Consider the following 22,653-nt stretch of genomic DNA (forward strand, 5'->3'; position numbering starts at 1 on the left):
AAAAGGAAAATTTCCAACCCCCTCAGTTTTACTCGCGAGAAATTTAAAGATTACCATGAGATATCCCGTCCACAGTAAAACTCAAGTAATTGGGATCCTCCTTTCCCTTCTTCCTCAACCCCTACGATTCCCCCAGAAAATTATAAACCCTAATCTAAAGTTTAATCTACCCATGCTCCCACTCAAGAAATGAGGTACACTGTAAAAACCACCATAATGACCGATTAACGAAAGGAGACGATATTCCAGGTGAGGGTTTACATTCCTTGCACCGAAGTCGGAGCCGAGGGGAGGGCCTCTCAACGACAGGCACGCGATCTTCTCCCCGTGGCAAGTAAACGGATCACACACCGCTTCACCGTAACTTCGTTTTACTCTAAACGCCACTAAATATCCTAATTGCTACATGCCTATGATTATGTGTAGCAGCAGTGTTTCAGTCCCTTAGACGTTAGGGCAGCTATGGATTATTAATACTTATAAATATTACTTGAGATATTAGGTCGTTTGACGTGTATCACACAAAAAAAAAGAAGAAAACAAAGCATGGGATGTTCACCTCCACCAACCCTCCCCCCACCCACCCCTCAAAAACCACCCACTCATCTTGAACGGAACATGCTGAACGAGAGCATAGCGTATCTAATTCGCATCTTTCGGTAGGAGTAGAGGCCCGATACACGCGAGGACTGCGGTCTTTATGTGTCGAGAGTCAGGCGGCGACGTTTCACATGATTTCTATTGCATTCCACGAATTTTACGTTTCGCGACTGGGATGACGAGCCATTTACTTTTTACGTAAAGAGAGAGCATCGTTTAGTTCGCGTGGTTCACACGAATTGTACATTGTCAAACAAGGCTATCGAGAAAGGGCTGCAGCATGAAACAGGTAGCCGATCCGATAACGATCACCTCCTCACCCCATCTCACACACATACACATACACACACGCTTGACGGTTGGCAGCGTCAAGGCGACCGCTGTTCAGAGAACCTAATCCCGTAACGGGATAAGCGTCAATCGCATTTGCAAAATCGGATCGAACTCGAGACACGACAGCCAGTGGAGATTTGCAACTCCTCGAGCAACCGCTGCCGCGAATACAACCATATATATACACACGACACTACACACACTCTCCGAAATTACCCGACGGTAATTTGAATCGTGTCGGAGATGTGCCCAGGGAAAAGAATCGTAACGAAAGGACGAACGCCCAAATGGAAATGCCCTTTAAAATACTATTACCGCGTTTTGTAGATTATTTAAAGATTTTATATGTATACAATTGTTTCATATATTGTATTTTTTTAGCGCAATCTGTTAAGTTCCTTTTCATTGTAACATACATCCTCTTTATCCACCAGTTGTGTTATATTACGCGAACGTAACACACGTTAATTTATATAAATATATATATATATATATATATATATATGTGTGTGTGTATATGTATATGTATATGTATATGTATGTACGGCGCAATTTGTTGATACGTGCATGTTGCACGATACAAGAAGCCTGCATTGGCCCGCCGCGTCGTTGGATCAACCGATTTCGAGCAGGCCAATGGGTACTTTCTTTCTTTTCCTTTCTCTCTTCTCTTCTAATTTCACCTGGGTTGCAACGTGCGGTACATAGGATCGCAATACTAGGTTCGTAAGTTTCTTTTTAGATAGTAGACATCGAATAAACGAGCTTGCTTTCAATTGTAATAAACACCCTGTGGCAGACCACGGAATTTTCCGTTCGCGTTCTCCCCACACGAGTCTACAGTGGGGAGCTATGTATGTACACACACACGTACACACTCCACACACGTATATATATTTGATACATTTGAACGCGATTTGCTCAGTACGTGGGCGACGATTGATTTCATTTCGACAGGACTGAACGAACTCTACACGTGTATATTACCCTATAGATAAAAGGAAAGGGAAGGAACACCTAATGTACACGCGTCCCACCAGGCAAAATCAAAACGACGACGACTGTCATATTTTTTTTAAATTCACGGAATAGATTGTGTAGAGTACGAAGAGACGGAGGAATCAAATGACAAGGGGGATGTAAAAGGAAGAGATTCGACGATCACGACGGTTGGATCGTGAATGAAAATTCGCCCAAATTGTGAACTACTAACACAACCAACAACAACAACAACTTCTGTCCAATTAGAACAATACTAACGCTATCAAATAATGAACATATTACTGTATGTAATATTTATTGAATATAAATAATAAACTCGCCTGAGGCGCGACGTTTCCCTGCCGCTGACGGTCCAGATCTTCTCTGGCTGGTACATTTTGGAAATAGGATAAAATGAGAAAAAGGGAGATTGATATCGCAACGATGCCTACTCGGGAGGGAAACGTCGCGGCTGAAGGTATTCTGTCCATTTTTTGGTAATCAAGATTATTAAAGACAAAAGAAATTAAGACTCACGATGTCACAGTGATGCTACATGCCTGCCCGGCATAAGATTAATAAATATTTCATTTCAGCCCCCCCCCCTCTGTTTTTCTTGCGTTCGGTTCCTCGATACAGCCAGCTGTATCCACACGTCTACTGTTTTCCCATCGTTTCTGTGACTTACATTTCACTCGTTTCTACCTCTCGAGCCTACACAAATTACATTAACGCTCTATGTTCCCTATCTTCATCTTCTCCTACTGTTCTATTTCTTGGTACTTGTTTGGAGAATTACAGCGGAGCATCTAGCATTGACGGAGCTTACACAGCCTATTCCATCCCACGATAAGACAATGTCCATTTTTATCGTTATAAATTATCTAATGATAATCGTTCACAACTATACTTTGTACCCTAACGGACTTCTAGAATAATATTTTCGACCAATCGGTTTTACGAGTGTCTCTGTGGAAGACTTCCGAGTTTAACATTATCCGTAATTGCTGCAAGCAGACACGGTCACAAGTTCCAAAAAATGAAGCGAGCAAAATGATACGAAGAGGAAAAAAAGACAAGGGGTCGCACGGGTCCATTTTTTCGCGAGAGTGGCATGTATTTAAAACGCTCTGCAATCTAACCGATTCTCCTAAACTATGGCTGTGAGACTAATCTTTTGCTGTTTACGCCGCTCCCTCTTTTTCTATCCCCGCACCGCTGCTCGATGCATACACGCGCGTCCATGCACCGTTTCTGCACCCGGCCGACAGCAGGGTGCCACCGGGTACCGATTGAATTGTGACGCGAGCACTGACTTAACGCGCGGCCACGCTGAACCGCGGGAGTCTTTATGAGACTCGCTTCACAGTGGTTGTTGAAGAAAGAACGGTATTTATTCGCTAATTGCTCGGAGACCGGCGGTGAGCATTTAACGTAGAGGGGCACGATTCCGAGCGATCGTTTCTCGACTGCGCAGGACAGGAGTGAGCCACAAGTGGTGGGATAGCGCCGAGCTCTTAACGTGTCGGCCAAACCGAGCTCTTAGCGAATAAAGACCGTATTGGAATGCTTGCAATCGCGAGCTACTGAAGGGCCGAAGAAGTGAGTTATAAGATGAGTGTCGTGTAGACAGTTTGTTGATGGCAAGTAGAGTTCAGAGTTTGAACACTATGTACTTTAAACTTCAAAATCATAACTGTGTAGTTACAGATAATAATTACGTGGTAATTAATGCTGGATGAAGGAAGGGGCTTGTTTTTTAGTAAAAGTTTAAAAAATATGTTGGAATCTTGGGATTACTTATGTTATTATTTGCAAGTGAATTTATTTTATGGGACTTGATTAACTTGAATATTGTGGTATTGAAGTTTTTGATTGCAAGCATTCGAATACTGTTCAGATCCACTGTTCCTTTGTCTGATCTACGGCAAGAACAATTATTCGCACCCACTAGCTTCACGAAAGTTCCAGGCATCATTGCACTGTGCATTTGAAATGTCAATTTTACCGATTCCTTCGTTTGTAAATTTCGAATTTGGTTAAAAAATCATTGCGGCTTATAAAACATTGGGTTGTGACACGCGAGAGTCTTGCTGTATTCCGTTCGACGTTAAACACAGTTAATCTTCTTTAAAAAAATGAATTTGAATTAACACATTTTCAAAGTTCTGAGTTTCTAATAAATATTATTTTCCTCGGCTCCTTGATCAGAAGAACACTTCGACAGAAAATCATCCATGTTCTAGATAATTTTTCCGACAAAGAATTAAAAAACAGCGAACAATGAAGTCCATTCACAACGAGATATTTCACGCGTCGCAGCCCAATATCCATTAAAACCCTCGAGAGTCTCGAGCGCTATCCGCGGGGTCTGCATATTTCCAGTGTCGTCAATTAATGCGAATCGCGAGCACGTAATATTGAATTCGGAACTCTTCTAAACGCTTGGCAGTGAGAGACTGTTCGAACGATCATCGCTGCATACATTTAAAAAGAAAACGCGAAAAAAAGAAACAAACTCACGTATGTGTATGTATAACGTAAGCGAGTCGAGTTTGGTGTTATATTTTAATGTAATGTAAAGAGCAAGTAACAAAAGACAAGATGTATGTGCGCAAAAAAAAAGGGGGGAAACCATCAGACACACACACACTGGTACTTAGGCGTTTATCGACACAGTATGTAAGAAAATTAGTACGATGTGCACTAGCTTCACGACTTGGTCTCCTACCTCCCATCCCGCCCTTGCCCTCCCCTCACCAGCCATCCCCTTCTGTTTGTCGTTAAATCGTAGTGACCGATACCGACACCGACATTGTACATTGCAATCGAGTCAATCTTGTACGTCGATCTTGGAGCGACCAAATAGAATCGTCGACCGTGCAACTTTCGTTCATTGTACCTTCACGAGTCCCCGACCCGAGGAACGACGTATTCTCGAGCTCTTAGCGATATTCATTGCAATCGTTGCGAGAAAAAAACCCGAGTGATTATAAATGTTTTTAAAGTATTGATCTCGAACTCACAAACTTTGCATTCAATTCCCTGAAATTTATAGGAGAAGGCTGGCTCGCACTCGACAGATTGAGTACTTGGATACCGGTATTTGGAGCGCTAAGAAATCCAGATACAGATGAGGGGATATTAGAACTCTTAGATACTAGTATTCGGTACGTTGAAATACTTGAATACTGGTACTCAGTATACCGAGACGCTGAAATACTGGTATTCAGTACACTGGGACGCTGAAATACTGGTATTCAGTGTACTGGGAGGCTTAGTAACGGATACTTAGCATACTGAGGCGGTGGAGTTATATCAATGCGTCTTCGGTATTGATCGGTTTAAATGTCATTGGTTGCTAATCACGTTTCATTCCAACTGATCGCTGGCGGTCGAAGGTTTAAAAGGGAAAGGAGAAATCAAAAATACCGGAATACGGTCGTTCCGATCGGTCGGGGAGTCGCCCTGTAATAACTTAGAGCACCTCTTCGGATCAACCGGAACAAGAGAAAATTAGTACGAGAGATGATCGATAACTAGATTGTAAGGACTTTGGGAATTCCTTGTAGGTCCGTAGAACCGCTATGTCACTCGCCCCGGCACTAGGTGGCCGGAAATAGGAAAGCCTATTTTTGCATTGCGTGATTAAAGGCAGAAAATGTGTTTAGAGTCGGTTCCCATTCAACTGAAATCCACTCGGATGATGTCTTATGTAAGAATACGGGGCGACGCAAGGACATATCGCGGGATGTCCTGCCATTTTGCTGCGCTGTTATCGGGATCGCGTGATCGCATAGAACGTGCTCGTGATTAATTTTAACCCCCAATTGGTAGGGCGGGGGCACGATAACTCCGATGGCTTTTTCTTAAGAGCCATAATCCAAGGCCCGATCTATTTAGCTCTTCCGTCGCTCTGGACAAAAATGAATTTTTGCCGCCTTTTATATTTAATTGTAAATAATTCTTTTAAAACAGAATTTTTACGGCGAGTGAAATTTTTTGTAGGTATTTGTTGAAAAGCCTTTTGTTTTATAAAAAAATAGTAATTATGGGCGATGTAAAAACAATTTATTAGTTTCATTCTAAATTCAAACATGTACACCTATTTTTTCAAAATGTTTTACTTTTTTATTGGTTTTTATTGATTTTAATTTTCTCTTTCTATTAATTCTGCCGCTCTGAGCACTTGCCCAGCTCGAGCCTCCCTAGATCGGGCTTTGTCATTATGTGATCGGTTACAGCAGATAGATTTTGTTGAATATAGATGAATTAATAGGAGGACGCGATTTAGAGTGAACACGAATGACCAGGAAAGTCTAAACTTTAATAATTCATATATTACTTACCTAATCAATTGTCTGATTTGTACATATTGTGTTTAGTTCAGTTTATGCAATTTGTCTAAGTTATTGGACAGAAACTATTGGATATTTATCAATATTCTGTGTACCTTTCAGATTATTCCTGCAGTTAGAAATTCCTTAGCAAGTTAATTACGCATAATACTGTGAATCAAACCCTTCTCTCACCCTACCAATTATACAGATAAAATATTTTCTAAGCTACAGGAAATATTTTAAACATATACTTATTTGCCGGCAGTAAAGAGTAACAAGCATGCGCGGTAATGTAATGAAATTAAGTCGCTACAAACATTAAGCAAATCTAACAATCTACTACATTACAATTGAATGGCTACTATTTAAGAAATATTGAATACCACATGTATAAAAAGATATCGAAAGCTCTGTAAACATTCTTCAGAAAAAGTACAAATCTAAATGCTCGATGGAAAGTAATAAAATATGGCGGCGCCAGTTCGTAATAAAGATATTTAACAAACCGAAATAGAGCCCCTCGACATAATATTTCCATAATAACGATAAGAAAAAGTATTAAATAAAATCGAGGGGTTATATTTCGCATATTTCAAGAAACATTTACATTAACGAGTTCATAAATGAACAAATATTTTACTCAATACCGCAAACAATGGTGTATGCCAAAATACGTCGCAAGTCTATGTTTAAAATATAACCAAAATCCCCAAAGTAATTTAAGATTACAGCAAAACACAAGATTCGCTTGCGAATATGTAAAAAAGGATCATTAACAACAAAATTTTACCTGGCAAAATACCGAAGCCTGGCACGTGGCAGCAAACAGCATTAGGCGATCCAACTTGTGTCGTCCCAACGTTGTAACGATAAATCGCTTCGATCACAACCGTGGAGCAGCGTTCGACACTCACCTAAGAATTAAAATAAGCCACTGTCACTTTCAACGTTTCAAAAAATTCACGCGATAAACAAAATACAAGCAGCTACGAAACGACGCGACGCGGTTATTAACGAGGGTGTCGTCAACGCGTTTCGATACAATCGATCGTTCGTAAAAATCTTAACCTCGATTGCTGAATCAATAAACGAACCAATAGCACACAAACCTCTACCATTCTCGTGATCACGCCATTCTAGGTTAACCAAAATTCGAAGGAACTGGTCGTGGAAACCACGCGAATTGTGCGATGTAAATACGCGATAATTATCGCGACCAGCTTCCATCGAGTCGAGCGATGCGCGATCGCGATCGAAGCGACTGTCGATCAGGAGTGTATAATAAAGTAAGATAGATGAGAGGCGTTTAGGCGACTTTTATTTCGTGTTACGCGTAGGGAGCGATTAACGTCGCCTCGGTGGAGATTCGAATTCCATTAGGAGCGTAGAGAACGATAGCTAGCGATCGAATTAGCGTCGTACCTTTTCGCGCGCCGGTGCTACTGTGCACGGAGAACCGCTTCAGCACGATGTTATTGTTTCTGTCTCGCTCGCTCTCCCGTCCGCGGACGTAAACACACGAAGCACAGCCCGAGGAACCGAACGCGCGATAGTCAGACGGAGACGGCGACAATTGTTGACGCGACACGCGTGTCGCGGACGTTTGGCTACCGTTCGTTCGAGGCTCGGGTTACGACTGTCCTCAGTTAGCCGAAATATGCTGCAGATAAATAGATTTTCGTCTCGTTCTACGGGCAATAGCTTTCTCTTTCTACGCGCGCTTGCCGAGCTAGTCCCGTGTGCTTCTATAACGGAGATCGTCATTCTTGATTTCATGCCACCTTTCGAACGCCTGTCCACGCGAATCACACACGGTACCACCACGCGCGCATATACAGAGCCGATCGCGAGCGTGCGCACTAGCGGTGCGACGTGCTTACAATTAGCGACGAGGAGAAGTAGATGTAAGAAAACGAAAAAAAAAACATAAAAAAACATGATAAAATCGTAGGTAGGGGATATATATATTCCGCGTAATTTCTTCGAAGGAGGCTAATCATCTTCGTTGTTTTCTTTGTAGAGAACTCGGTAGCGAGTCGCGCGCGGTTACCCCCCCCCCCCCCGTGCTTAAATTGCTGGAACGCAAGAGGGTACTGTCTACTTAACACTTTTTCGACCGCGTAGGCCATCTGAGGGCGGACATGATAATTAATTTAACGGAGATAGACCGAGAACTGTGTCGTAAACCGAGAGACGATGGATCACTGTGTAATAGTATTATTTTGTAAGCAGTCAATAATATTAATAATAATAATAATTGTCGGGAGTAAGCTGAAACACCGTATCACCCCAGAGAATGAAAATTTCATTGTATTCGTTTCGTAAGCTCGTCTCGTCTCGAGAGTACCTATACCTCTATTGTTAAATATTATACATAACTGCGATACATGCATAGAAGCTAATTACGAGTATGACTTAAAACATAAGGTGTGTACATTTTAATTTTTATGAATATAATAAAAGTATAATTTAATGTTCTGCCTGCGTGTATTGTTTCATTTACGTCCTTCGGTTTGAATTTGCGCTGCTCATATTCTTCGCTGCACGAACCGTACAAAAAAAATTCGTAGAAATAAATAAAGGAAAGAATATTTTTTCAATTAAGTTAAACTATTAATGTATGTGTTGCGAACGAGAAGATTGTATTTTTAAACAATTAAAGTGTAGTAAAATTTATTTAAAAAATGCATATGAAGATTTCGATGGACTTGCCCAAATCCTTATCGAAAACGGTAAGGAACACGTAGGTACTTTACAGAAGTGAATGAATTGATAATTATCACGATTTGCACTTAGGTAAAGTGTTAATTATATCGTAAAGCTTCTAATTTTATGAAAAAATAACAAAATGAGCACTCTTGAAACGTTTTCGTGTTTTTTAAAGTAAATACAGTAATAGGGACAGGAATTTAACACTTGTTCGTTTTAAGGTGCTCCTTAATTAGTGCTCCCTCTGTAACTGCTAAACTTACCCTTATTTTCCTTTCTCAGAATGAAACGGAACGCTCGAGATTGTAGGGAACGCTATTAAAAAAAGCACCGTAATACGGACAATGCACTTTTCAGAACATTTTTATTTCAATTAAAATAATATGAAAAATTAACATTCTCACCCCGAAAAAAAATACCTCAATAAAGAGAAAAGTTAAAAAACCAATATAAATTTTCACCGAACAAAATTAAAGAAAGAGAAGTTCGTAATTAATTAATTCGTGGGCAAGTCGCCGCCAGAGCACCGTTCAGGGACATCTACCTTATTTGGTATTATAGTCACCCTTAAACACAGTAGTAATAACTAATATTTAACCCAGTAACATTCTACCACATCAAATAATGATTTTAATAAGACTTTGAAATTTTCAACATCACATTCGCTCAAAATTGAGTAAAAAGAAAACCATTATATCAATTCTGTCAACTTTTACTGGAATACAGTTAAAGAGTTTCCAATAAAATCAATATTTACTCGACGATCGAAGTTACCTTTAAAAACACAATGTCAAATTTTTCACGCGAGAGAGTGGAGACTAAAGAAAGCTCGAAACCTTCGACAGAGACGAGTGTGCACTCCCACCAAGTGAAACTCATCGCGAGGTAGCAACAGGAAAAATATTTCGCGTTATTTAAAAAACCACGCAAACCCTATTGACACTACTCGCGCCACTGTTTGACCGGCTTTTTCAATCCGCCACAAAAGCTGCCCAGCCGCCATCGGCAAATATTTCGTGTCTCGGGATAGGGATCGAACAAGGCGGTCATTGAGGAGCGCAGTCGAAATTCTGTCACCTAATTATACGCCGGTCAGCATAAACGTTAACGCAGACAGCGTCGCAATTAACATTCCGCGCTTCCGGCGATCGTGTATAGCCCGGTGACAAACGAAAGTGCATCCTTTGTCGAGGGCCCTCCGCGGGGCGAAAGAAAGAACATCGGGATCCGTGCGTGGGCCCCGCGCGCTGCGGCTGAAAATGGAAGGGCGTGAAGTTGCGGCCGCGTGCGCCGACTCACGTGCCTGCATACACGTGCAGCCGCATTATGGGCGTGAGGCACGCTCGCCCAATTTAAATATAATAGGATGACTCCTGTGGGAATGTCGGTGACACCGGGGGCCCCGAGGATTCCAAGGTCCTTTTTGTCCCGGTGGAAGAACCGCGGACAAGAAGCGAGACGCTCGCCGGCCGATCTCTGACAGAGCAAACAGAATGCACGTGAGTGCACTCGAAGATCTTTTTCATCGGCACGAGATGTCTGCAATTAATATGCCACTTCGACGACCCTCTCAGTCGCATGTTCGCCTCGCAGGGTCGCGTATCTACCTATACCCAGCATGCATCCTCTAAATTTGCTTTAATTTAGCCGAGTCAGCGTAAGCAAAAGGGAATTAGACTCTAACTGGAGGAGGCATCGGAATCGCCACACTGCAAGAGTCCTTGGTAAATTTGAGGATACATATGTACATCTGGATAATCATTAGAAGCCTCCAATAGGACCTGGAGTTTTTCCTAAGCTTAAATATTAAATACTGCAATAACCGTTGCACTTCGAGCTAGAACTGAGATGCAACAAAGAAGACATTAGCTTCACCAAAGCATCTGTAACTTTAAAGGCACACCGTTCTATATTCTACCTAGATTAATACTCTAGAATGTACCGAATTTCTGCCACGGTGCTAAGCAACGAATAGAACGAAGCTTGGAAGGTGGAGCAAAAGGTTAACGCACGCGGGCCAAAGGTTTCATTACCGCCTACCCCAGCGCAGGGAGCATCGATTTTTGCCAGAATTCCAAGAAGCGCCCTAGCCATTGACATTCAGCAGCCGAGAGGGTACCATTGCTCGGATGTAACGCAAGCCTTCTTTTGCTTTCACGTCATGGCCGTGTTCCCGTGGTGTAAGAGCGAGTTCGCTTGTCTCTTTCCCTTCCACCTTCCTCGCCTTCTTTTTGCCCCTCTTTCTCTCTCGACACGAGTGCGTACGGGGCCCCGGGGAACGTGTATACGCTTATATCCTCAGCGTCTCCGATGCGAGCGTGCGTTTCGAACACGATGGGATCAGTGAACTTGCCCATGGCCAGCACACCAATCGTCTGGTCTTCCCTTCGCGAATGATGCGCGGATTATATACACCCGCCATATAAATACATCGAACGGCCCAGCTCTCTGTGATACCGATCACCCGTGCGTGGCGGATCGTAAAAAAAAGGGCGGCGTTTTGCACCTTGCTACCATACCGATGCGACGACGTGTCCCTGGCCACAGGATGCATAAATCACCGTGGATCACTCCCGTTCACACTAATTCGGTGATTCAGAATGGCTTGTTAAACCGAGTTCGATCACTGCGCGGGGCGCTTTGAAAGAGGGAGGAGGAAGTTCTGGGGTACACGGGGCTTGGGAACTGAAAAAGTAATTCATTAAGGATGTGGGTCTTTGTGGTTTATGAGTAGACTTGAGTGCTTGAAGGCATTTTAATTTAAATCCTTCAATTGAAGCGCTTGCAGCAAGAGGGGTGCAGCTCCACCTTTATCAACTTCGAGTAAATTAGAAAAAAAAACTGTTTATAAAATTATTGCTTTGACTTAACATTCAACAGAGAACACTAATTGAAAGATATATATTTTAATAAAATAAGCAGTAGTTATTGAGTTGGTAAATTTTTATTTCTATTTTTGGCGAGAAATATTCTATAATAAAAATATTATGATTAATATTAGAAATATTAGAAATAGTAGAAATATTAGAAATATTAGAAATATTAGAAATATTAGAAATAGAAATATTAGAACTAGAAAAAAAGAAATATTGATACTAATATTAATAAAAATATTAATAATTTTTTTTTTTATTTATTTGCAATAAATTGCTCATTTGTTTTCGGGTTTACATCAAACGTGTACCAAATGATGTAGAATTCGTTTACGTATATTACACCCCATAACTCAGAAACTCAAAAGTGGAGCTGCACCCCTCTTGCTGCAAGATACTCAATTGTACAGTTTAACTAAATCCATTTTTGCTAAAATTCATATTTCACCACCACTAAAAGTAAGTTCACAACAGTTGCCTACTTTAGCTGAAAAATTATATTGCTGTGAACCCGACGCTATTATTTTGTAAATAATTCATCATCTTTATCACAGAAAATCATTTTTTCTTAAAACTTAATTTTACAAACTCGGAGGATTTTCCTCGTTGAAGTGATAATTAAGATTCACAAAACGAAGCCGTCACAAGTCCCTGAAAAAAAATTCTCCATACCAGCAGCTCTGCCTTCAATTGCACAAAGGCTTTCAGAAGACTAGCAGCGACGTACACCAATTCCCGTATACAACAGTGTTTCCCTGAATTTTCGTCGCGATTCCCTGTAAAGGCACCGGGCCAGATGAAAGAAGAACGCCAGCCGAACATACCGCATTCCTATATCGCGCACCATCCAAACGAGTTGAATTCAAATGCATTTATGCGAAAGGCACTATCGGCGCCTCTTGCTCGTCGTTTTTGGTCGCGCGAGCGCGTGTCGAACATGAATCTCTCCTCTTATTTTTATCGTTAGTCCTCCCTCCTCGACGCAGCGTTAAATACAAATTTCGCCCTGCCCCCCGGGGTCGAAGTCTGTACACGAAAAACAGCGAACGTGCTCATGAGGCGAGCTGGTTCCTCGTTGTTTTGCAGCAGGCGTGGCGCGTTGACATGACCGGCGCACGTGCATAATGTCGTTGTTCGAGCCGTTGCACCGCGCGAAAACACCGTGAGGTGCTGCCTTTTGCGCGACACTCGGCGGCCCGCCAACAGGCGCGAGGCATTAGGCCGCGTAGCGTTAAGCCGCGTCCCCACTTGTCAGACTCGCGAAGCAGGGGAAAAGTGTCCTATTCAAATTAGAATTCAAGGATTCCTCTAAATGTTTATTGTATACTCTCCCTTCACGCGGGACAACACAGTGATCTTGCAAAAGAAACTAAGTTATATTTTTCAAATATATTTACCAAGCTTGTGGCATTCAATAGGGATGGAAATATGTATAGTGTGGACAAAGTGTAATTAAAGTTACTGTTCATTAATTCTATTCAGTTATTATTTCGTGCAGCCTTCAAGAAATTAGACTTGCAATTGCGAAAGTCATATATGGTCACGTAAGTGTATATACTGTACTCAGAATCGGCCGGAGAAATGAATTCTTCTGGACGATGGCATCAGAGGATCAGAGAAGTACAAGGGAATGAAGATGAATACAGACTGGCGCAATTTAGTGAAATTTTCCGTTGGCTTTGCAATGTGACCGTGCAAACGTTTTGATATTTCGATCACGATAGACCCGATGGAATAGGAAACGTCTTCGGGACCATCCGGACTCAAGTTCGGGCACATGTGTTACGGGGACTCTACATACCGTTTGCATATAAAAATTAGATATGCCATAGACGGTTTCTGAATTAAACGTTGAATTATTCAAGCGATTTCCCGGGGCCGCAAGGTCGGGACGCGGTTAGTCGCGTTACTGGAATCCCTTCGGTGCTTTTCGAAATGCCGCCTGCACGCTCGAAAACCTTCGCCTCGAAGGAGCAGCCGCGTTTTTATAGAGCCGATCGTTTGGAGTTTAGCTCGCTTTAAACTTTCAAGCGTTTCTATCGAACACTCCGATCGAGATCGACTTCATATTTCTGCGCATAGTAGATGAGGTTTCTTAATTTCATATGCCGAACAATTCAGACATTGACTCAAGGATAAAGGATTTAAGTCTGCTATTTGATTCTGCGGTGGTGCTTAGAAATGTTTTTCATAATTCGAGTATTTTATTAACATGAAACCGTTTGAATTTTTACGTAAAATTACTGTCCATCCTTAAATTACGTAAGGGTACTTTTGGTGATTTCTTACTCCCTCCCCCAGTATAATAATTTGTAAATTTGTACATTCCAATCCCCTCCCCCCGTTCTTACGTAATAGTTTTCACATTGCATTTTTTCAGTTATCAAAATTCTTTTAAAAGTTTATATAATGCATTTAACTCGGTTTCGGTATATTTAAATTAAAATTACTTCTCTGGATCATTAACGATAGGATTTGTACTTATTGAAAATTAGGTTAAAAAATATTTTACGTAAACAACGTAAGAAATTCGCAACCTCCTGCCCCCCCCCCCCCAAAAGCCTTACATAATTTAAGAACGTCTCCGCATGTCTATCTGTAGAATAAATAAAAATATCATTTAAAAGCATCTTTTCTATTAACTGTTTTTTTTTTTAAATCAAGTTAGATACGGTGTTACAATCGTCTCTAGGGGTAGGAACAAAAGTAACAAATGACTCATTTTAAAGAAAGGCTTATTTAAAATAACTCGTGTAATATATTCCAAGTTTTTCCAAGTTATAAAAAATTAAAAACGTTTAAAAGTTGCAAACTCAAAAGGGCAAATTGTTACGTTTGTCCCTGGTATCCCCTAATCACAGTTGGCGAAAGCATACTCTGCAGAAGAAACTGAAAAGAAATAAACAGGTGGAATTTTATAATATTCTGATATTACAATACTCTGACTGATAACTGTTCTACCGTTCTGCTCACACTTGTGTATAAAAATCGTGGAACTATTTCGCATATCAATTATTCCTAAGAAACAACAATATCGTCCAGATTGGTCTTCTCGAGGATCACGCTGCAAGTTCGATATCGTCACGCACGTACGCGGAAAATTCAATTCCTGCAAGTGGTTTACAATTCTGTTTATTGTTCCGCGATTATTCTACAGGCATCGTTATCTCTATCAAAGTTTCCACTTCAAGACTACAACTACCCAAAAACCCAAGCCAAAAAGGCGACGCTCACAAAGACCCAGTTTATGTAACGCGTTTAATTGCTACATATCTGGATAGTATTGTCACACACGTTGCAACCAGTGCCAGCGAATCGAACCGTGAAATTAGAAATTCGGGCCCAGAGAAAGACATCGCGACAGACTTGCGTCAACACAGATCTGAGAAAGCGTGATCTCGGTGCAACTACTTCACACTTGGTCGACTCTCGTACACGCCATTTCCAAACGAAATGGAACAGAATTTAAAATTCTGTCTTTCCACAGGTCACTATACTTTCAAAGAAAATCCATCCTCTAACCCCCTCCATATCTCAACTCATTTTCCATTTCTGAAAAAAGATAGAAATTGGCAATTGAGTGCTCTTCATAGTGTGCAGTCGAATATTCCATTATCACGATACAGTGCGGCTAATATTTATTGCATCACTCGAATAAACACGTTATCACTTGAGAAGTGACTTCTCAAAAGGACATATTTCCATTTTTGACCTTCAAGCAAATTTTGATGGCATTGCCTTAATAATGTTAAATTATATCTCCAAGTGGCACAAAACACTACAAAATAGACTTAATTTCTTTTTGAACAATTGAAGTGAAAATATATATTTCATACAAAAGGTCTCATTTCCAAGTTTGCCTATACTCATCTATGAAATTTTTATGAATTCGAAACAAAAGGATCTTAATTCTATAGAGTTACCCAAACACATACTAAATTGGTTTAAAAATGTACCCATTGTCATCTTAACCATAAACATTATATTATATTTTGCAAATGGCAGAAAAGATTGTGCAGGTTCTAGGCTTATTTTTTATAGCTTCCATTAAAAGGGCTGATTTCCAAACTTTTTTTTTAAATAACTATTAAAACAATGTCGCTAAATTAAAACATTACCGCTATCAGATGGAAGAATAAAATGTACGTGTACAAATAAACAAAAAGATTATTTTGATAAACGTAGGTATCACATTTAAAATTTCTTTCTATGTGGAAATCTGTCCTTTTGAAAAATCACTCCTCGATTATACCCCTCTAAGAAAATATTATTGCAAAAATGTGTAGCTCACTATCTCTGCCAAAATAATTTGGATACTAGCCATTTTATCAATCTATATTTCTACAAAAATTCTGCATGCTGCGTAAATCTGGGAGTGATGCAATAAATATATCCCAGTACTGTGCTTTCCTTTATCCTCCAAAGAACTTTTGTCCACAGCGAGCAGACGAAGGTCCCGATCCCCATTTTTAAAATTTCGCATCCAATTATCGATCAGCGAATCAGCTTCAGGGTGACGAGCCATTAATTCGTCCCACTGCCTCCGTCCAGTGAATTCGGAATTGCCTGTTACATTGAGATCGCGCACATGATCGAGGCGAGTGGAACGACTTCCTACCCAAGTGATCCAGCCGCTTCCGTCATTCCGCGGCACGAATCCGCGGGGCACGGGATCTCAGACACGTGCCTGCCTGATCGTATTTATCGATACGATCGCTGAAACGCACAGAAACATGCTCCCACCTGGCCTTTCAAAATCTCCACCCAGCCAGAAAGATATTAATAAATCCAGACGCTCGCGTGTCGCGCACGTGCTGCTAATTAATCAAGCGTCGCGCGTTATTAAATTAGCCGCTGGCCGCAACACGATGCACCGTTGGGTGTTAATTGATTTGAAACAGGGGGTTAAGAGATTTTATTTTTGATTGCTTGCACTTTTGACGGAGTCTGCGCTTAGGGAAACGGAAGGAAATGATTTGAGTTAGGCGAATTTGATTCACCCTGGAACAGTCTCTGGGTCATTTTTGATCCAACTGAAATTTGTTACTTGTGTAAACGTTATTCTAATTTTGAGGCAAAGGTGATACGTTAATAGGTGAGCTGAAGACTGCAGTGGGGTTAATGAGTGCTATTTTGAAATTTTGTGGAACACTGGTTGCGGTGATGTTTCTGTGATTTGATGAGATTTTATGGAAATTGGTAAATTTTTGTGAGTGCTGGTTAGTCAGTTTGAAAGAAGGAGATTGTGTTAAGACAACTTGAAGATAAATCTAGTATTTTGTCAAGTTACGGGCAATTGTGAATAATTTTTTTTTATGGTTGGAGGTTTGAGTTTGAATGAATGGGAAATGAAAATAGATAACTTTGAACGACTCGAGCAGGGAGTTTATCAGGTTGAATATCATCGAAGCAGGTTGCATTGAAATATATTGAAGCTATTTACGCCATGCACAGCTGTACCACATCGCGATGCTGTGCAAAAGTTGTATCCTGGAAGGATTTCATCAAATTGCAGACAATTTTCTCCTACTTTACGCCCACTTTTCCCATTACGTATCATTCACCCTCGGTCTTTCATTCCCTTTTACCATCCATCCGTTACTCTGCTCATACGCTTATCTATTTCGTTATTCATCTTCCTCATTTCCTACTCCCTTGTGCAACAAATTAGGAGACGCAACCAGAAGAAAAACTGGCTATATCATCTCGTTGCAGGTACTTATGCGGTCAATTATTGATAATAGTTTTATGTGATTTCTCTTCAGATATATATGTATGGTTCCTTATCTTTGAGTTTTGCTTTCAAAGCAAATTGAAACAGTACCAAAAATACTCAATAGCTCTACGCTTCAGTTCTGACTGCGAAATAAATTTGAAAGTAGAAATTGCAGTCCTAAATACCTACTAGTATTTTTTTGTGAAATAATAAAGTATTTATGTACAACAATAAATCCCAAAAAGTGACTAAATTTTCTAAACAGTATTGCATTTAATATTCACCGCCAAAGGTGGCTTTACAATGAAATAAAATGATTTAAAATACTTTATTAATTTAGCACGCGTGAATCAGCGATGACCCGTGGCATTCACCGGAAGTAAATTTGGACTCGCCAGAAGAAACGTATTTTCCCAGAAACCTGACCGAAGAGAGGAAAGAAGACGTCGACTTCACTGGAATAATTATTTCCTTATAATTAAACATAGAATGCAACTACGACATTCAATCTGTTCTATAATTTCCACCGAGAAATTTACATTTCGTAGAGCACTGAACATTCTAAAAGCTTAATTTCCTCTACTGGAGATTTAAGTTTTAGTAAATCAACAAATAAACAATTGCATTTAGAAACCTGCGAATAGAGGGATTCGACCAAAGCATAAAGGAATCTTCGCTTTCAGCCTTCAATCTTCGAACAAAGGTCGAAGTAGGATCACGCAGCTTAGATAAGAATCGATGCAACGTGATTTCGGAATTCTCGATCGAACTGATTGTGAGTCACTTCCGAGTCTGAATCCCCTGGGCATTTTAGATTCCTTAGCGATCGACGCAAGCCGATTCGCGAGATAAAATGGCGTAAGCAATAAAGCGTGCATTAAAATCTTCCATGAAACAGGAAGGGAAAGAAACTTATTGCCATTGTGAGTCACTCATTGACCAGCCACGATTCTGTAATACGATGGCACAAAGTGACGCATTTTTGTGGAAACAACAGCCATTGACTGATAAACTCCTGAATGCGTATAATCGCTTGGAACGTGGCGGAAAATTCGATTCGATTTGAAAAGTACCTACGCAAATCTCCGAAAATTTAAGCAAAATTTTAATTGCGATGGATCTTCTACTTTTCCTTCAATGTTCTCAAAAATCTCAACAAAAGGGTGACATCGTACAAAAAATAATTGCGGTGGCCATTTAGTACTTATGTGCTTCATACATAATTATAATATGTTGAAATAAAGACTTTCATAATTTTCTAAAAAAAAAAACTTTTGGTAGATCTTATTGGAGAACTCTGTCTAACAATTCGAGAAACATATTTCACTGTTAACTTATCATGCATTAAATTAGATTCAAAAGATTCGTTGAAAGCCCAGTCCAGAAAGTAAGCAAAATTCTCAGGATTTGACCAAAACTTTTAACACCTCTTAAGAATAAAAATTTGCAGGGTATGAAAATATGATATGGAAATTGAGGCAGAACGATGATTAAATTAATTGTGCAACCAGGGAGGTCGAATGTCCATTGACACTTGTCGATGCAGTGGATGCAGAAAAGATGCATTATTCTCGCAGAAATTCACAGGCAGCTAGACGAACGCATAGATATTCCTCGCGTCCCCGTGTGCTGACCTTTCCTGATGATCCATCGCGTTGCATTTCAATGGAACGGGAAACACGGTGCAGATGCATCCCGAAAGCCTTGCGCATAATTACGCGGCCAATTCCTTGCATAGGAATTATTTATTAGTGGACGAGTTCGGTCGGGTTTCCTTCTGGGCGAACTGCGTTCTTCCAACGAGTTGGAAGGACGGGTTGGAGGATGACATTGGGGAGACGTTAAGAGGCTGGTAAAGAGGAGAGTCAATAGGAAGCAATTGCGATGAAATTTTATAGACATATTGTGCAAATTGTGGAGTATAAATGGTAAATGATGCAAGCGCCAGGAGTGAAAATTTTCAGCGTTTTCTTTTTAACCACAGCGACATTGATAATTATTATCTATATCTTGACAGCCCTAGAATCTAAAATAAATTACTGTGACACTTACAACATTCACCACCGCATTCAGCATTGAATTAACATCCTGTTCTATTAAAAAAAAAAATCGTCTTCTTTGGCACTTATATCGTTTACCATGTGAACTCCTCAATTTCAATTGACCAGGGGAAATGGTTTCTAGATAGTTTGAATGAATTTTACGTCTTGGCCCCAGATGTTGAATCTTTTGAATATGATTTTTCTTTTTTTACTTTTCCATGATAGTTAAAAGAGATAAGAGATGGTAAGTGCTAATCAGGCTAGGTTAATAGCAGCAGAAAGCTTGCTTTTGCAATTTGCATTTTTTCTCCTATTTTGTAACATATTGTACTTTGCTCTGTGTGCAATAAACCTCTTATTATTATTATAATCTGGAGATGATTGTAAATATTTGATCATTTAATAAATACAGAAAGGGACAAAGTAAAAATTATTTCATATAAGACGCTGTGTTTGTGTAGACTACAATTTTATTTCCTTGTCCTTGTCAATATTGTATACAAAAAGGATAAAAATTCCAAATGGAGCAGGATTACGTAATTCGCGTAACGCGACATGTAACGAGTGCGTTTTAATCGCGATCGAGTGGGGTTACGTACGTGTATTGAGAGGTAAGAATTTTTTACCGTCCTGTGGAAAAAAACGAGACAATCTGTCTCTTTCCAATTGACTGAATAAATTTTTCCTAGTCACAATGACGTGGAGGAAACATCAACTTCGGGAAATGCATCTCGCTAGAATGCTGTTTAATTGCACGGAAATTCTGGGACGAGCTGTACTTGGAAAGTTCAAGTAGCAAAAAGTTTCAAGGTTTGAGTAACTGTGATAATTGAATAAATTTGGGAAAAATTCGAATTAGTGGAATACATAAATCAAAGTGATATTCGAGTAACATGGTAGATAGGAATAAAATCAGATGAAATTTGAGATGCTTTAATGAAACTAATGATGTTTGATGTGAATTCAATAAGCCCCGAATAAATTCGATCAGAATTCAATATTCCTCAAAACAATTTGACCAGAATTCAATATACCTCTAATTAAATTTGAGTAGAATTCAATATACTTCAAGTAACTTCCATCAGAATTCAATACACCTCAAGCAAGTTCAATTAGAATTCAATATTCCTCAAAACAAATTCTATATACCTGAATATACCTCAAATAAATTCGATTAGTATCCAATACACCTTAAATAAAATCAACTGAAACTCAGATTGCACAGCACCTCAACTCCACTCCCTTCAACAACCTACTCAAATTCCCCTCTCCTCTGATTTCAAACTGCACAGAAAAAAGAACCACCGAAGAGCAAATTTCCGTATGGATGCAACACCTTCCATCTTGCATGACGACCGAGCGCGTCCGTGGTTGCTTTCGTTAGCGAGGCTTCAGGAATTTCCATAAATTGAACGAGCTGACGGAGAGCGTCTGCCCTAGCTTTCTGCTGCTTGGCCAATTACTTAATTGTAACAGATTTCCTGTCGGTGCTATTGCGACCGCACAGACGGACTAGATTTCTCGCTACGATAACTGTGCGTTCGTGCGTACCACCGGCAGTTCCCCGATGATGCCGCTGGGAAACGTCTGAAGTGCAATCTTCGCGTAAAAAATCGCCCTGGGAAATTCCAACAAAAACTATCTAACAAAATCAATAAAAATCAATCACACTAAATCCTTGTCACACGAAATACTTGCATGGATCACGATTTGCTATCTCAAACACATTCTATTGCTCTGCTGAACGGACATACCTAAAATACTAATTGCAAATTGAAAGCACCTTAATAGTACAGGAATGAAATGCCAACATTAAACAAACAGAAATTTTTCTGTAATTAGTTACTATTAGGTCTCTTTCTTTATTCATCATTCTTGTGTCTCTTTGCAATAACGACGCTTAATAATAATATGCCATTGCCAATAACCTTATTACCGAAACCATTACTCTTTGGTACCTGCACTCAGAGATGGGCAAAATTTGCATTTGAATAAAATTTCGGATAACGAATAAAAGCTAAAAAAATTATTCGTCATGTGTCGAATACGGTTGACCCGGGTTAACTTCATTCGTCAAATAATTTAAAGTTAAAGTAACTTTTATTTGATCTGTTATTTAAATAATTTTTTATTTATTCCATGTCCAACTCTGCTCAGACTCTACAATTATCGACCAGAAAAGCAACTCGCGTGAAAAGGCCTGTACTGTCGAAATACGAGAGAGAAACCCGCACCTCGGATTTCCAATCCATTCCCAACCACTATCCAATATGTGTATCAAGAATAAGATTATACATTGAAAATTCTGGTTCTCCTCGCGTGTTGTCGAGGATCTCCGCAAATGTCGCCCAGATGGTGTCGCCTCGTCGATTAGCCTGAAAGTTATTCTGGAGGGATGGGATAAACCGTGCAGTTTATAATTTTCGCCCACTGATTTCCATAACACGCTGACTGGACAGCGGAGGGAAGTTCTACGCGGGGCAGATTAGGTCACGAGTACGTCGAATCGGCGAATGGATTTCCGACGGCTCTGTTCCCTGCGGGATGACTCTCGATACTTCTTGGAAAACGATCCTCTTTACGGCTAAGATACGCCGACTGGTCCCTTCATCCGCGCTGAACAGGTTCCCGAATGATTCTCATTAAAGATAACGCGACTCGTCATTAGCCTCGAGTTTTGCACGCTGCACGGGTGACAGGGCTCGCGAGACTTCATTCATCGCCCGTTCAACAGATTATTCGTTTGCCAAAACGAAGGCGCGCGAGATCTATATCTATACTATTATATAAAGAGAGAGCCGATTTTAATGTTTGCGCAAAACTCAAGACCTATTGAACCGATCTCGACAAATAATAATTCCATCCCAATAATACTAGCCCAAATGATAGTGGCTAATCCTAAACAACTCAATCATTATTTTCTACTGCAAAGTCATTCACCTAAGTGTCCCTGGACCAAGTCACTTCCTCCAACATTCATAGTACGCGATGAAACTTACTGTCTGCGTTGCGTAGGGAAATTTTTCGGTAATAACGAAAGTAACTTCCACGAAGTTTGA

The 22,653-nt window shown here is 40.2% G+C and overlaps 1 protein-coding gene across 9 annotated transcripts in view; it reads left to right on the forward strand.

Annotated features, from left to right (window-relative positions):
• LOC143377560 (kinesin-like protein KIF13A) overlaps positions 1–8,732 on the forward strand; it is a 133,503-nt gene extending 124,771 nt beyond the window's left edge. For all 9 annotated transcript variants that reach the window (XM_076828963.1, XM_076828969.1, XM_076828964.1 and 6 more), the window contains one exon: positions 250–8,732. In XM_076828963.1, the coding sequence (XP_076685078.1) occupies positions 250–338 (89 nt within the window). In that variant the 3' untranslated portion in view covers positions 339–8,732. The remainder of the gene's footprint in view (positions 1–249) is intronic.
• The last annotated feature ends 13,921 nt before the right edge of the window (positions 8,733–22,653 follow it).

This window comes from Andrena cerasifolii, chromosome 16 (assembly GCF_050908995.1).
Source record: "Andrena cerasifolii isolate SP2316 chromosome 16, iyAndCera1_principal, whole genome shotgun sequence".
NCBI lineage: Eukaryota > Metazoa > Arthropoda > Insecta > Hymenoptera > Andrenidae > Andrena > Andrena cerasifolii.